This window comes from Melospiza melodia, unplaced genomic scaffold, assembly GCF_035770615.1.
Source record: "Melospiza melodia melodia isolate bMelMel2 unplaced genomic scaffold, bMelMel2.pri scaffold_28, whole genome shotgun sequence".
NCBI lineage: Eukaryota > Metazoa > Chordata > Aves > Passeriformes > Passerellidae > Melospiza > Melospiza melodia.
Genome location: NW_026948600.1, coordinates 7791733 through 7806962, shown reverse-complemented (window position 1 = coordinate 7806962; position 15230 = coordinate 7791733). Strand labels below are relative to the sequence as shown.

Sequence of the window (15230 nt, the reverse complement as noted above, 5' to 3'; positions counted from 1 at the left end):
TGTGATTGATTGACAGCTCAGCCAATCAGAACTATGTTAGCACTGCCCGTACTGTGTGATTGACAGCTCTGCCAGGCCAGGGCTGGGGGTGGGGTTTTGTCCCACCACAAACCAAGGCCTGACCCAGCCCTGGCCCCACATGGGCATTCTGAGCATCCCAAGGTGTCTCGGGACATCAATCTCATCCAGCCTCTGACAGCAACCACAATGAATCTCATGGAATCAAGGGTCAGTTGTGACCTCATGGTGCCTCATGGAATCAAGGAGACCATTGTGCAACTCAGGGGCAGTATGCATGCAAGGGTCAAAAATCAAACACTGGGGCCCATAGAAGCAAGGAACCATTGTGACACAGCGGGGCTGCATGGAGCCAATGGACCCTTGTGACTCTGTTGAGGCTCATGAAACCAAGAAGCCATTGTGACCCTGCAAGACTTCATGGAATCAAGGAGAATACTGTGACAGTGTGGGGACCCATGAAATCAAGGAACCATGGAACAGGTCTGCCTGCTTTGACCTCCTGGGGGCTGTTTGACAGGTCCCACTGAATTTGACATGTCAAGGGCCACTTCTCATCTGACTGTGAAGCACTGGGGCTCTGTGCTTTCCTTCCTATGGAAAAGAGTTCTCTTTCTTGTTAAGCTTCTATGCCTGGAATTAGGATTCCACCTCTAAAATTCCCTATATGCAAGGGTTTCTCCCAAACAAATTCTGCCAATACAGTCAAGTGTGGCAAGACTCGGCCTCTGGTGACTGCCTCTCATCTGCCCCGGTGCTCAGTTGTTTCCTTTCTATGGAGACCATTGTGACAATGTGGGGGGTTGTGGAGCCAAAGGGCATTGTTACACTGTAGGAACTTGTGGAACCAAGGGAATCATTGTGACACTGGGAGTACCATGGATCCAAGGGGCCATTATGACACTGTGGAGTCTTGATGAACTATGGGGGCCATTGTGACACTTTGGGGTCTTCCGAAATGCAGGGAACATTGTGACACTGCAGAGTACTACGGATCCACTGAGACACTGTGGAGCCTCATGGAACCAAGGACATCGCTGTGGTTCTGTTGGGCTGCATGGTCCCAAGGGGCCAATGTGAAGCCATGGGGCTTTGTGGAACCAAGAGACAATTGTAGCATTTCAGGCCCTCATGGAGCCAAAGGGTCATTTTGATCCTGCAGGGCACCATGGATCCATGGAGAAAATTGTGGCATTGCAAGGCCCCATGGGATCATGGAGACCATTGTGACACTGCAGGGCCTCGTGGAGGGAAGGGGCCATTGTGACACTATGGGAACTTCTGGAGCCAAGGGGATCATTGTGGTACCAATGGAGGCCATGGAACCAAGGGGCCACGGTGACAAAGAGGAGCTTCATGGAACAAATAGATAATTATGATAGCCTGGGCTTTTGGAACCATGGAGACCATTTAGATCCTTAAAGACTTGTGTAACCAAGGGGCCATTATGACACCTGAGGGCATCATGGAAGCAAGAGAACCATTGTGACACTGCAGGGCCCTGTGGAACCAAGGGAACATGAAATAGGTGTGGCTGCCTTGGACTCCCAGGGTTTACCTGACAGGTCTGGCCGACCTTGGAATGTGGAAGGCCACTCCCATCTGCCCCTGAAACACTGGGGCTCTGGGATTTCCTTTGTATAGAAAAGAATTGTCCATCTTTTCCAGGTATCCATGGCCAAAACTTGGATTCCACCTCCAAATTTCTGTGTATCCAAGGAATACTGCCAGACAAAAGTTGCCAGGACAGACAGGTCTGGCTGGTCTTTGACTCCCAAGTGCCAGCACTTACCTGTTTTGCAAACACTGGAAAGGGCTCTGTGCTTTTCTTTTTATGGAAGAAAAACATCCGTCTTCTCCAGGCACAAATGTCTGAAATTAGGATTCCACATCCATAATTTCAAATATCCAAGGGTTGGTCCAAGCAAACACACCAGGACAGACAGGTCAGGCTTGCCTTGGCCTCTGGTGGTTGCCATGCATCAGCTGCTGAAACATGGGGGCTCCGTGGCTTTCTTCCTATGGAGACCAATGTGACATTTGGGAGCTTTGTGAAATGAAGGGGCCACTGTGACACTGCAGAGTGCCATGGATCCAAGGGACATTGTGACACTGTGGAGCCTCATGGAACCAAGGACATCATTGTGGCTCTGTTGGGCTGCATGGTCCCAAGGGACCATTGCAAATCAGCAATGTGAGAATTAGCCCAGCTGTAACTCAGAGTCAGCCAGATTTTACCCCGGAAGAACTGGGCGTGAGTTTCAAGTCCTAGGTGTCATTCAAAGAACAAATTAAAATCAATAATGAGGATGATCATTAACAATTTTCCAGATGCCTGTGCTGATGAAATCCATACCACTGAATTTTGCGACTCAGTGGGAGTTGATCTGTATAATTTTTGATCAAAAGGGACCCCATTGCACCCTGCGTGCTCCTCATCTTCCACACAACACTTGACCAGCAAGCAGCGTTTTGAAAACTCAATCCGTTGGTAACTCGTAACTCGGGAACTCCCCTCAAACCTGCCTTTCTCAAACCTTTAATGATGGTCCAAGATGGCAATGGCCATGCTGTCTTGGAGCATCATGCCCTGGATACTCAAGACAGAACGAGCCAAAATATGGCTCAGGAGCCTGACCACCCACCCTCCATCTTGGCTCCTCCACTTCCTGCTACCACAACTTTCGCCTCTGCCCTGAAAAAAGCTCCAGACTCCAACCACACAACTACAGGTCCTGCCCTCACTGTCAATCATTCCCTCTCCACACTGGACCATGCCTCCAGTTAAGGAAGGAGACTGGCACATAGCCTCGGAATTCCTTATTGCCCTGTTATGTTATGAAAAAAGGGGGCAGAATCCCAGGTATCAGCTACTGGTTTGCAGGGAAATCAAGGATCTTTGTATCTAAAGACCATAGGAAGGACTTACCTTGCTTTAATGACCTAATGAGGGCCATGTTTACAGCACATGTCTCAACCTCATATGATTTAAAATATATTATGTTGTTGTCACCTACAGAATACACCCGGTGGGAAGAGGGGTGGAAGTGTTTATTATGCTAATAGCAATGACTATGCTAATAATGAAGCAAGGGCGGAATTGAAAATCAACCATCTAGCTGGAGAAGGACAACACAGCCTACCAGATGATCAAGCAGTAGGTATCGCCAGAGAAGTATTGAATGATATCAAAGAGATGGCTTTGAAAGCTTTAATTCAGGTATTAGATGGTAGCACCCCCAATTTGAAATACTTTGGGTGGCTGCAGCTAAAGCTCTAGGACAATTAGACCATCCTGGGTGCCTGTTAAGTAAGCAAATCAATGCTACCTCCCTCACACTGAGGGGCCTGCTCTCAGACATAGAGACCATCAAACATGCCACCTTGCAGAACAGTGATAGAGTTTTAACTCTGGGCACATGGGCATGGCTGTGTAGACTCTGAGGGCATGTGTTGCATGAACCTCTCCAGCCACAGCGAGTCAATCCACAAGAGCATTTAGGTACTGAAGGAAGGGTTCAAGAAGCTTCAAGTGGAAAACAACGACTAGCTCAATAAACTCTTTCAGTCCAAGGGACTAAAGGGTTGGATGATGTCTAGCTAAAACAGGACTAATTATTCTCTTAGTGGTTATTGTTTTATTGTTAATTGTCCCATGTTTGTTTGGATGCTTTTAGAAAGTCTTACAAAATTCTTTCAGTTCCATCTTTGTTATAAAACAGAAAGGGGGAAGATACCCAACACAGGCTCCTCATGGGCACCTTGGACAAGAGAATTGGAGGCCAGGATGGCACAAAAACCTCTCAGAGACTCAATTTTGGAAGGAAATTCCTTAAAAGTACTTAAAAGTATACTTAAATCCATAAGGTACCTTAAAAACCTTTAGTATCTCAAAGTGTTAATAAGCCTTCTAAGTTTCAGTACAAAGCTCTCCAGGGACTCATTAAAGCAGATAATTGGGGCCACGATGGCACAAACCTTTCACACAGTGTGTATCAAAAGGGAAACACCAAGTACGTTAAAATAACTGAAGTACCCTGCAGTATTAATGAGCCCCACTGAGTGTTGTTACGGACAAAGCCTCTCCAGGGAGTAATTACCACAGAAAATTGGAGGCCATGATTGCACAAACCTCTCAGAGACTCCAAGGCAAAAGCCAAACCCAAAGTCCTTTCAAAAACTCTGTGAGCATGAAGGAGCCCCCAGGGCCATTCCTGAGCAAGGCTCCCCAGGGACTCCTTCCAGCAGATCCTTGAGGCCACTGGGATGTGGTCTAGGGGGGATGCTGATGGCAAGACAAGGGGGTGACAGTGCCCAGCCTGGCTGGGGCTGTGCCAGGAGGCCCCAGGGCCTCAGGACAAGGTGTCTCCTCATAGCCCTTGGTGGCACAGAGCCTGCTGTGCCCCAGGGCACCAAGACTTGGCTTCTCTTTGTCCCCACCTGCCATCACTGCCTGCAGATCTCTGCTCTGCCTGGGGTCTGGGGACACTTTCTCTGTCCTGTCCCTCAGTGGGACCCATTAAATGTCCAAGTAATTTTGGAGTTGGATTCTGACTTGGAGTTCTGGAGAGGTTTCCTCAGCTCCCTCTCAGGGACTGATGTTCAGGGCCTGAGCACAAGGCCCCAGAGGCTCATTAAAGTCCTGGTGCTGTATCTGTGCTGCTGAGCTGGGCTGGGTTCCTGGCACAGAGGCAGCTCCTGGTAACCAAGAGGAGCTTCAAAAGCACATTTCTCTTGATGAGCAGCTTTTCTCCAGCCCAGCAGGGCTGGGGCAGTGCCTGCAGCCACCCTGGGCCCAGCAGAGAGGCACAGAGAGCTTCAATCAGTCAGGGCTGGGAATGTGCTTAGAAGTGCTGGCGCACAATCACTTCCAGCCCTTGGCACAGGAACCTCTGGCTGCAGGACAATGCAGCTGCAGCTCCTGGAGCCATCTCCTAAAGCTGGAACATCCCAATGCCTACAGACTCTGTGAGTACATTCTCTGATTGTCTCTTGTGCAGAGCAGCCAGGGGTGCCCAGGGCTGTCCTGCAGAGCAGGGTCCTGCAGCCCCGGGCACTGTGCTGGGGCAGGGACTCTGCTGCCTGCCAGGGACAGCTCTCAGCCAGCCCTGGCAGCTGCTCCCAGCACTGGGGAACAAGGTCTGGGTGGGAGGAGACAGCTGGTCAGGCTTGGAAGTGTTCTCCTTTTTGGGGAGGATGCTGCATTGTTCAGGACTGCTTCCAGGATGGCATTTAATGTCAGAAGAAATAGATTATACAGGGAGCACAGTAAGGCAGGGGCTGCATGAAAGGGAATTTCCTGCTTTTTGAATATACTGTTCTGGGTTGCCTGGATAGGAAAGTGCACATAGATATTCATCTCTCAGTTCAGGTTGAGAAAAAAACCCCAAAAAAACCCCCAAAATTCTCTCAGATGTTAATAAACCAGGCAGTGACAGAAATCCTTGCAGGGCCCCTTAGAGGCAGCATTAGTGTTGCTTTCCCAGTCTCCTCAGGGTTCCTGTGATGTTGCCATCAGAGCTTGCAGAGCCAGAGCTGCCCCTGGGCAGTGCCTGAGCTGGGAGGGGTCTGCAGGGCAGAGCTAAGCCCCCAGGGCTGGGCTGGGCTCTGGCAGCACTGGCAGGGCCCAGCCCTGGGCACAGGGAAGCAGCTGCTGGCAGGGACAGCTCCGGGCAGCAGCACCCTGAGCAGGGAGAGGGGGGAAAGTTCCCCCAGGCTGTGCTGGGATATTTAAAGTCCTCTCCAAACCCAACTATTCCGTGATTACTTTTCTTACAGATCCCCATGCCAAGACACAGCAAATGTCCAACAGCAGCTCCATCAGGCACTTCCTCCTGCTGGCATTGGCAGACACACGGCAGCTGCAGCTCCTGCACTTCTGCCTCTTGCTGGGCATCTCCCTGGCTGCCCTTCTGGGCAACGGCCTCATCATCAGCGCCATAGCCTGTGGCCACCACCTGCACACGCCCATGTTTTTCTTCCTGCTCAACCTGGCCCTCAGCGACCTGGGCTCCATCTGCACCACTGTCCCCAAAGCCATGCACAATTCCCTCTTGGACACCAGGGACATCTCCTACACTGGATGTGCTGCTCAGCTCTTTTTCTTTATGTTCTTCATTGGATCAGAGCATTCCCTCCTGACCATCATGTGCTATAAGCGCTATGTGTCCATCTGCAAACCCCTGCACTACGGGACCCTCCTGGGCAGCAGAGCTTGTGCCCACATGGCAGCAGCTGCCTGGGCCAGTGCCTTTCTATATTCACTGATACACACAGCCAATACATTTTCCCTGCACCTGTGCCATGGCAATGCCCTGGGCCAGTTCTTCTGTGAAATCCCGCAGATCCTCAAACTCTCCTGCTCAAAATCCTACCTCAGGGAATTTTGGCTCATTGTGTTTTCCATTTCTTTACTATTTGGTTGTTTTGTGTTCATTATTTTCTCCTATGTGCAGATCTTCAGGGCTGTGCTGAGGATCCCCTCTGAGCAGGGAAGGCACAAAGCCGTTTCCACCTGCCTCCCTCACCTGGCCGTGGTCTCCCTGTTTCTCAGCACTGGGTTTTTTGCCTACCTGAAGCCCCCCTCCATGTCCTCCCCATCCCTGGATCTGGCCCTGTCAGTTCTGTACTCAGTGGTGCCTCCAGTCCTGAACCCCCTCATCTACAGCCTGACCAATCAGGAGCTCAAGGCTGCTGTGAGGAGACTGCTGACTGGATGGTTTTGGAAATATTAAAGAGGTGGCCTATTTCTGCCAATCATTTGTAATAAAAGTAATTTTTTATACTTTTTGTTCATTTGGTTGTGGTTTTTTTCTTTTATTTACTTTTTTAATCTTGTCCACAAAGAAAGGTATCATTTTATGCCATTTCCCATTTTGTTTCTCTCTACCATCCCTATGGTCACAGACTGTGTCAATGAGGGGCTATACCCTTGCTTCCTTTAAACGAACTAAAGGATCTCCCAGCAAAGTTTTCTGCAGAGATGGCCTTTTGTTGCCTTCTCTGGTGCTGCAGCAGCAATGTCTCTGTGCAGATCTGGGGGCTGATCAGGGCTTCCCCAGCAGCTTTGCCCAGCAGCAGCAGCAGCACTTGGTGTTGCCAGTGCTGCTGCCGTGGCCCTGCCCCGCTGCCCTGGTGGCCCTGGTGTTGCTGTAGGGCCTGAGTGCTCTCGGGGCCGGGCACAGCCCTGGGGGTGGCAGTGCTGGGGCTGCAGCAGGGACAGGCCCTGGGCACTGCTGGGGCAGTGCTGACGCCTCAGGCCAGGGCCTGGGGGCTCCAGGCTCCTTGCCCAGGCTCTCTCAAGAACACACCCAGGCCAATGCTCAGCACAGAAAAGCCCCGTGAGAAGCCCCAGGCTGGCCGTGGGCAGGCTGGGGGCAAACAGCATGGCTGGGGCTCTGCAAGGGCCCTGGGGCAGATGGGAAGGAGCAGCAGAGCAGGGGCTGATCCATCTCCAGTACGCTGGACAGCCCAGGGCAGTGTCCCAGAGCGTCCTGATGGAGCTGCCAACAACATCCCCCCTCTGCAGCCCTGGCCTCTCCCCCAGCTCACACAGGTGCCCCATCCTTGCAGGCACAGACACGGCAGCACTGGCTCAGCAGCCCCTGTTTGCATTGCACAGAGCAGGGGGAGCACCCCCATGCTGTTGCTGTGGGGACATGAACCTGAGGGAGCACAAATGCCCTCAGCCCTTGGGGCCAGCAAGGGCTGGGGCACACCAGGGAAAGCACTCAGCTTTGTCCTGGCCTTTGCAGTCAGCCAGAAAGTTTGTTCCCATCTGTTGTATTCATATTGTTGTATAATTATATTTCCTGAGTCCATACCTTCTCTCGATGGTTTTCTCACGGCAGATCTTCACAGCAGTGGTGTTGTTGCTTCTCGGTCAGGGCTCCTCTCCCAGGCTCTCCCTGACCACCCCACCCCCTTTTATCTCAGCTACCTCCATGGGCTACAGCTGCTGCCCAATCAAGGACATCACAGCTGCAGCCCATTTACAATAACCAGAATCAGGGCAGGGTCACGAATACAATAGAGAGATCTTTAACTGCCATACATATATTTACAATACATAAGTTAACTCAGGCCCCCACACCCATCAGCTGGGAGTTTCCTGTCCCACTGCAGACACTGTTGCTCAGAGCCAGAGCTGCCTGGCAGCCACCCCAAAACTGCCCTGAGCATTTCCCTTGCTTCACCTTTGCTTTCTGTACTCTTTGCTTGTACAAATTTCTTCCTCTTGCCCACCCCTGTTCCCTGCCCTGAAAAGACCCCATCCCTGTTTGCCCTTTCCTCTCTGGCCCCACTCTCCATTGCAGTTCCTGACTTGGCACCATGGCAACGTCCCTGGAGGAGCAGGATCATCCTACAAGTGCTGCAGGAATTTTCTGCAGGCTCCTGCAGTGCCGCGTGCTGCTCCCTTGCCAGAGGCACCCCAGGCCAGGGGGGCACATCTGGGCTGCTGTGTCTGCCTCTGGGGCTCCCTGTTCTGGGCAGTCAGGAGGAGCTGCAGAGGCTCTGCAGGACTGACAGGATGGGCTTTGGGGCTGGCAGGAGAAGCTGAGGAACCTGGGCTGCTCGAGCTTCTGAAGAGGAGGCCCAGGACTCATCAAGCAGCTGCTCCAAGGGTGGTTTCAGAGAACCCTAGAGTCAGCAAGGCCGGATAAGGCCTTTGAGATCATACAGTCCAACCTGTGCCCTGGCACCACCTTGTCTCCCCTGAGCTTCCTCTTCTCCAAGATAAACAACCCCAGCTCCCTCAGCCACTCCTCACAGCTCTTCTGCTGCAGGCCCCTCACCAGCCTTGTTGCCCTTCTTTGGACACACTCCAGCGTCTCCACATCCTTCCTAAATTGGGGGGCGACAACTGGACACAGCACTCAAGGTGCTGCCCAACCAGTGCCCAGCACAGGGGAAGAATCCCTGCCCTGTTCCTGCTGGCCACACCATTCCTGATCCAGCCCAGGAGTCATTGGCCTTCTTGGCCACCTGGGCACACTGCTGCCTCATGTCCAGCCTGCTGTCCATCAGTCCCTGCAGGTCCCTTTCTGCCTGGCTGCTCTCCAGCCACTCTGTCCCCAGCCTGTACTGCTGCAGGTGTTGTTGTGGCCAAATTGCAGGACCTGGCACTTGGACTTTTTAAACCTGACCTAGTTGGATCACACATCCCTGTTAACCACACCTGGATCCAGCCTGTCCAGGGCCCTGTGCAGAGCCCTCCTACCTCCATCCTCCATCAGATCCAAACTCACACCCAGTTTGGTGTCATCTGCAGATTTGCTGATGTTGGACACAATCCCCTCATCCAGACCATTCCATGCAGACACTGGAATCCACGCTGGCTGGCTCTGATCCCTCGGCCATCCTGTGGGTGCCCTGTGATGGCACTCAAGGTGATCTGTACCATAACCTTGCTGGGCACCCAGGTCAGGCTGACAGGCCTGGAGTTCCCCAGATCCTCTTTCCAGTCCTTCTTGGGGATGGGCTCACACTGGCACCTCCAGTCCTCTGGGACCTCCCTGCTGAGCCAGCACTGATGGGAAATGATGGAGAGCAGCTTGGGGAGCTCATCCACCAGCTCCCTGATCCCCCTAGGATGGATCCCATCTGATCCCACACACCTGTGAGCATCTGAGTGGCTCAGCAGGACACCAGCTGCTTCCTCCTGGATTCCAGGGGCTGTTCTGCTCCCTGTGTCCATCAACCAGCTCAGGAGAGCACTTGTCCTGAGGACAGCCTGTCCTAATATTGAAAATTGAGAGAAACAAGATGTTCAGTAGCTGTGCCTTCTCCTTATCTTTAGTTACTATATTCTCCACTGCATCCAATAAAGAGTAGAGGTTCTCCTTATCCCATGTTTTTCTAATAAATTAATTGTGGAAACATTGTCTATTTTTTTTCACGGAAGTGGTCAGGTTAAACTCTCATTGAGCTTTCACCTCTTTACTTTTTTTCTGCACGACTTCACAACCTCCTTAAACATTTCCTAAGCTGCTTGACCTTCTGTCCAAAGTTGATGGGCCTCTTGTAACCTTTGAGTTCCCACAAAATCTCCATGGCCAGCCAGGCCAGTCATTTTCCTCACTAGCTCATATTTTGCCACACTGGGACAGGCTGCTCCTTCCCCCTTAAGATTACTTCCTTGAAATGTGTCCATCCTTCCTGGACCCCTTTGTTTTCAAGGGATGTTTTCCTTAAAAAAAATCAGTGCCTGATTCAGTACTCCCCAAATCTGCATCCTAAATAGGCCAAAGTCTGCCCTTCCTAATTCCAGTGTAGAAGTTTTGTTGCTGTCCCTCCATCTTTCACAGAATATTGAAAACTTGATTATTTCATGGTCACTGTGCCCCAGTGCCCCACATCTGCCACCAGCCCTTCTCTGTTTGTGAACAGCAGTAGCAGGCAGAGCTTTTCTTGGCAGTTGGAGTGTTACCAAAAACTCAGTAAAATAGAAAACTCCTTCACACCAACGCAGCAATAAAAAGCAGCATTATTTATTCAGGGGGATGCACCGGGGGACAGCTCCTCCCAAAGCCCTGCAGGCTGAGAGCAGGAAAATTTCTGTTTATATTCTGTATTTTGCATACATATTCATTGATTGTCCCAGACTAAATATACATCTGATAATCATTTTCCCCAAATCATTAATGTATTTCCCCTCCCCTGTTCTCCTGGGGGTCTCTCTGGTGGTCCCTGGTGGTCGTGGACCCCAATGTTCCAGTGGCCCTGGCTGAGCTGGCAGGACACTTAAGCTGGTGAATTTCCAGTTCCCTTCTCACACAATGGGCATTGTGTGGTTTCCATAGGCCTGGGGCTTTGGAGAACAAGCTCCAGGTGTCAACTCACCTGGTGTTTACAATATATCATATGGTAACATGAGGTCACAGATGAGGCTATGACATCACAGAGTGGGTTAGGTAAGGTGTTTGAGCAGCTATGACATCATATACTGCCTCTGTGACATCACAGAGCCAGCTGTGACAGGGCAGAGGTCTGACATTCCAGAGCCGACTGTGACATCACAGATTTGGCTGTAACATCAGAGACCAGCTGTGTGACATTAGAGAATGGGCTGTGACATCACAGAGCAGGCTGTGACATCCCAGATGGCCTGTGTGACATCCCAGCAGGGCTGTGTCAGGTCACTGGGTTGGTCACTCTGCCCCAGCTCCCCCTCACAGTTTCTCCCAACAAGTCCAATGCTGTTCATGCCCAGCAGGGTCCCGGTCCCCTGGGATCCCCCCGGCCCACCTGGAGCCACAGCCTCCACCAAAGGATGTTCCACAGGATCCACCCCAGAGCCTGACATGGGGACAAGGGGCCAGGGCTGTGTGACCAGGTCATCAAGGACGAAGATTATCCAGGTCACTGTGGCCTGGTTTGGGTTCCCCAGGGCAGGAAAGATGTCTGGCAGCTGGAGCAGAGTCTGGGAAGGGCCTCCAAGTTGGGGCTGGAGCCCTTGGGCAGTGAGCAGAGGCTGAGGGAGCTGGGCTTGTCCAGGCTGGAGCAGGGAAGGCTGAGGGGCTCCTCATCCCAGCCTGGCAGTGCCAGTGAGGAGGGGATGGAGTACACAGAGCCAGGCTCTTCACAGGGGGCCTGGTGGGAGACAAAAGCCAATGGGTGGAAGGGGAAAGAGGAGACATCAGCCAGGGCATGAGGAGATGAAATGTGTCAGGATGCTTTCAGCATTTCCTCAACACTAAAAGCAGCCTGACTTCCCATCTCCATCCACCACTGACAGCTTGGCAAATCAGGAATTGTTGGAGCTGTTTTGCACCCACTCCAGGATGAGCATCCTGATAGAAGAACTTAATTGTTCTTTTGTCTGAAATTAATTTTAGTCTAGAAATCACCTGTGAATGGTGGAGTCATCAGATGCTGCTGGAACATTGCACATATCTGAGGGAGGATTGTGATTGTTATGCAATGGTGTCCTGTTCAACCGGGGCCTGTTTGCCATGAAGAGAAATTTTCTATGCTGTCGCAGACATTTCTCCACAGAAATCCTTTCTTTTGGATTTCTGCGTCTTCTGGAGGCCAGAGGCTTCAGAAGACAAGGTAAACAATTATTATCATCTGCTGGGGAATGCAACAGGGACACCTTGATTGGCTCATTTCCTATGTTTGTAATTAAGGGCCAATCACCAGTGCAAGCTACGGGACTGAGTCCTTGGCCACAACTTTGTTATACATTTTCTTTGCTGTCTATTCTTAGCCTAGCCTAGCTGCTCTGCAAACCTCTCTCTATATTCTACTTAGTATAGTCATAATGTATCATATATAATATCTTAATAAATAAGCCTTCTGATTCAAGAAAAAAGATTCACCATCTCTCTCACCAGCTATGACCCACACAGGCGCAGTAATATCTGGTGACCCCTCGTATAAGAGCAAAGATTAATCTGATAAGACCAGAGGAGCAAAATTGCTGTACTAGGTAAAAATCCTGTATGTGTAGCATTTGATGGTTGCTTTGAAGCGACCACAAAAGTGGATTCAAGCCAGGAGCTGAAGAACTGAAGATCCTGATTTGGACAGAGTTCACAACCAAGGCTGACCACAACAGAACCTTCTTCTGGAAAACCTTCAGGAAAGATGATGGAAAAGAGCAGCAGACCTGTGGAGCTGGCCAGAGCAAGCTGGACTTTTAAAAAGGTACTGTTCACTTTTCTATCCCTGATGAACCAGCCCTTTGTAGCTTGTGGCTGTTCGTATGGCAGACACATGACTTGCCAGAAGAGATTAATTCTCCCCTTAAGAGGAGAAGCTTATTGCCCTCTGGAAATATTGGTGCAGAGAAGATGGTTGCTTTTTGTCACAAACAGATGTCTATAAATTCTTTAGATGCGCAAAGCTTTTTGGGTTTTTTACTGATGTCCTGTACGCTTTGGATGTTTTTGTCTGGGAGTGCATGGACTCGATTATCCAGTGCGTCTACAGTCAGGGATGCGTGTTGCCTTCTATCTACCCAGCATTTATAAAGCTTTTCCCAGTTTTGAGTTGCAGAGCAGCTCTTTTCCAATGGATCTCTAACTGTTATGGACAATCTCCGTTTCCACCCCCCTTGGCAGAACAGCCGGTGGGTGATGACTTTGGGTTCCCCCCCACCGCGCTTCGCGGTGGGGGGGGCTGAAACTTCGCGGTGCGAAGAAGTTTTTTTTACTCTTGCTCCGGAGCATGCTCAGATGGAGTTTTCTCCTTTCCCCCCTTCTCTCTCTCCGTGGGGATGGGAGTGGCTGCTCAAGCCAGCGCCAGCCTCTCAGACTCCACCTCCTTCACACATGGAGGCGGCACCGGTCTCTGAGGTTTCCTCCACGCCCCTGCCAGAGCTGTCACTCCAGGAGGTCCCGCCCGCGGTTTCACTGGCCTCCCCGCCCCCGCCAGGGCCTGTGTCGGAGAAGGCAGAAGAGACAGCACTTTCGGCGATTGACCTGTTGCTAAGCAACAGCGATGCTCCGCCGCTTCTCCCGGCTCCGCTGCTGCCTGTTTGCGCTGCAACGGAGACTGCGACAGCGCCTCCGCAGCAGGCCCCGGAGTCAGCGGCGGGGGACGGCGCCGGGCCCGTGCCGTTCCTGCCACCGCTTTCAGGGCCGGGGGATGCGGCAACGGCATGTTCCCATGCGTCCCCACCGCCTCAAGCCGAGACAGTCCCAGAGTCAGCAGCAGAAAACGGCGCTGAACCTGCGGGACCCTCGGAGCAGCCTGCAGCGGATCCCACGATCAGCATGATTCCCTCCCCAGTTCCGGCTTCCCCCCCGCTGCTTCCACCGGACGTCCCAGCGGCTTTGCCGTTGTCAGAGACTGCCGTGGCACCGGCGGCTTGTCCGAGCTCGGACTGTCCCGGGCCGTTTGCCCTTGCGGCAGCAGCTTCAGCAGCCAGCCTCTCCTTCCGTGGAGGAGGCGTGGCTCAGCAGCTGAGTGCGGGCGCAGCCCGGCTGCCGGCTTTCAAGCTCAGTGGTTTGGGGGGTGGTGTTTTGGTTGCTGTCCCATGGAGGCTGCCATCTCTGCCGCCCCTCTTGTGCCCTAGGGGCGAGGGGGAGGGAGCTGCCAAAAGTTCTGCCTTTGGTCCCCAGCCCGGTGGGGGTGGTGCTGTGTTGCTGTGGGAAACAAACATTTCTAGACCCCAGATGGGATTTCTGGGGAATGCTTCTATTTCCCTGCTGCTGGCATGCCTCAGTGGTTTTGGGGAAAGGAAGGGTCTCTGTCGGTTTCTCGGCTGTTTAGGTGGCCTGGAAAGGCCCAGAGTGGCCTTGGACAGCCCGGCGCTTCAAAGGACGAGGAGAGACTTCTGATCTTGTTTCGGTCTCAGTGTTTATTAATTGTTTATCTAAAAGATTTTCTTTCAGCCCGACAGAGGTCTGCACAGCAAGTCAGCCATGGGCACACTCCCCAGCCTCCGGGGCGGTCACTTATCTTTATACTCGAAGTTACGTGTACAATATTTACAATTTTTCTCCAATACCTTCTATTCTTATTAACCGGTGCACTTTTAGTAAAGACCAATCCCAAAGTGCCACCATCACCACAGAAGATGGAGGCCAAGAAGAAGAAGAAGAAGGACAGGACACGCCCCAATTCCTCCATCTTACTTCTCTAGACCCCCCTGTACAGAAATCCTAAACCCTGTGTATTATACTCTAACTAACTTATCCCTTCACGATTCACCCCAGTGAAATCCTCCCAGTCCTCATACAGATGTTATCTCCTGTGTAGGATCAAAGTCCAGCCACCAGACACTTCTGGCAACATTCCAGGACTCCCGAGCCCCCCAAGGGTGGTCTTGGTTGCTCTGCACCCTCATCCTGAGGTGCTGAGATCCCACATCTCCCCCTTCTGTTTGCACTAGGAAAACTTCTTTCGCTATCCGATTCATAGTGTGTTTTAAACATGCAAATATGCATGGGATAACAAGTATGAGGACTAGTAGAATTATTAAAACATAGAATCCTATTCTTAAAATTCCTCTCCAAATGGGAGAGATGTCAAAGAATTCTACCCTTGAAATTCCTCTCCAAATGGGAGAGATGTCAAAGAACTCTACCACACATTTTGCTTTTGCTGACTAATAGGTATATTACCCCCATTGCTTACTGCAATGAATGAAAGAATGATGCAGATAAGCATCATAAAACTCATGGCTTCGCTTCTATGTGAAATCATTGTTTCGCTTTTCTTTCAGGACCTTAACAGAGAATTCCTCCAAAGTCCTTAGTTTC

At 51.5% G+C, this 15230-nt stretch overlaps 1 protein-coding gene across 1 annotated transcript; it reads left to right on the top strand.

Annotated features, from left to right (window-relative positions):
• Positions 1-6200: 6200 nt before the first annotated feature.
• LOC134433881 (olfactory receptor 14J1-like) lies at positions 6201-13743 on the top strand (the record flags this gene model as incomplete). Its single annotated transcript, XM_063182582.1, has 2 exons — positions 6201-6662; positions 13654-13743. Coding segments are annotated over 2 exons (552 nt in total), but the record flags the coding sequence as incomplete, so codon positions are not given.
• Between the last annotated feature and the right edge of the window lie 1487 nt (positions 13744-15230).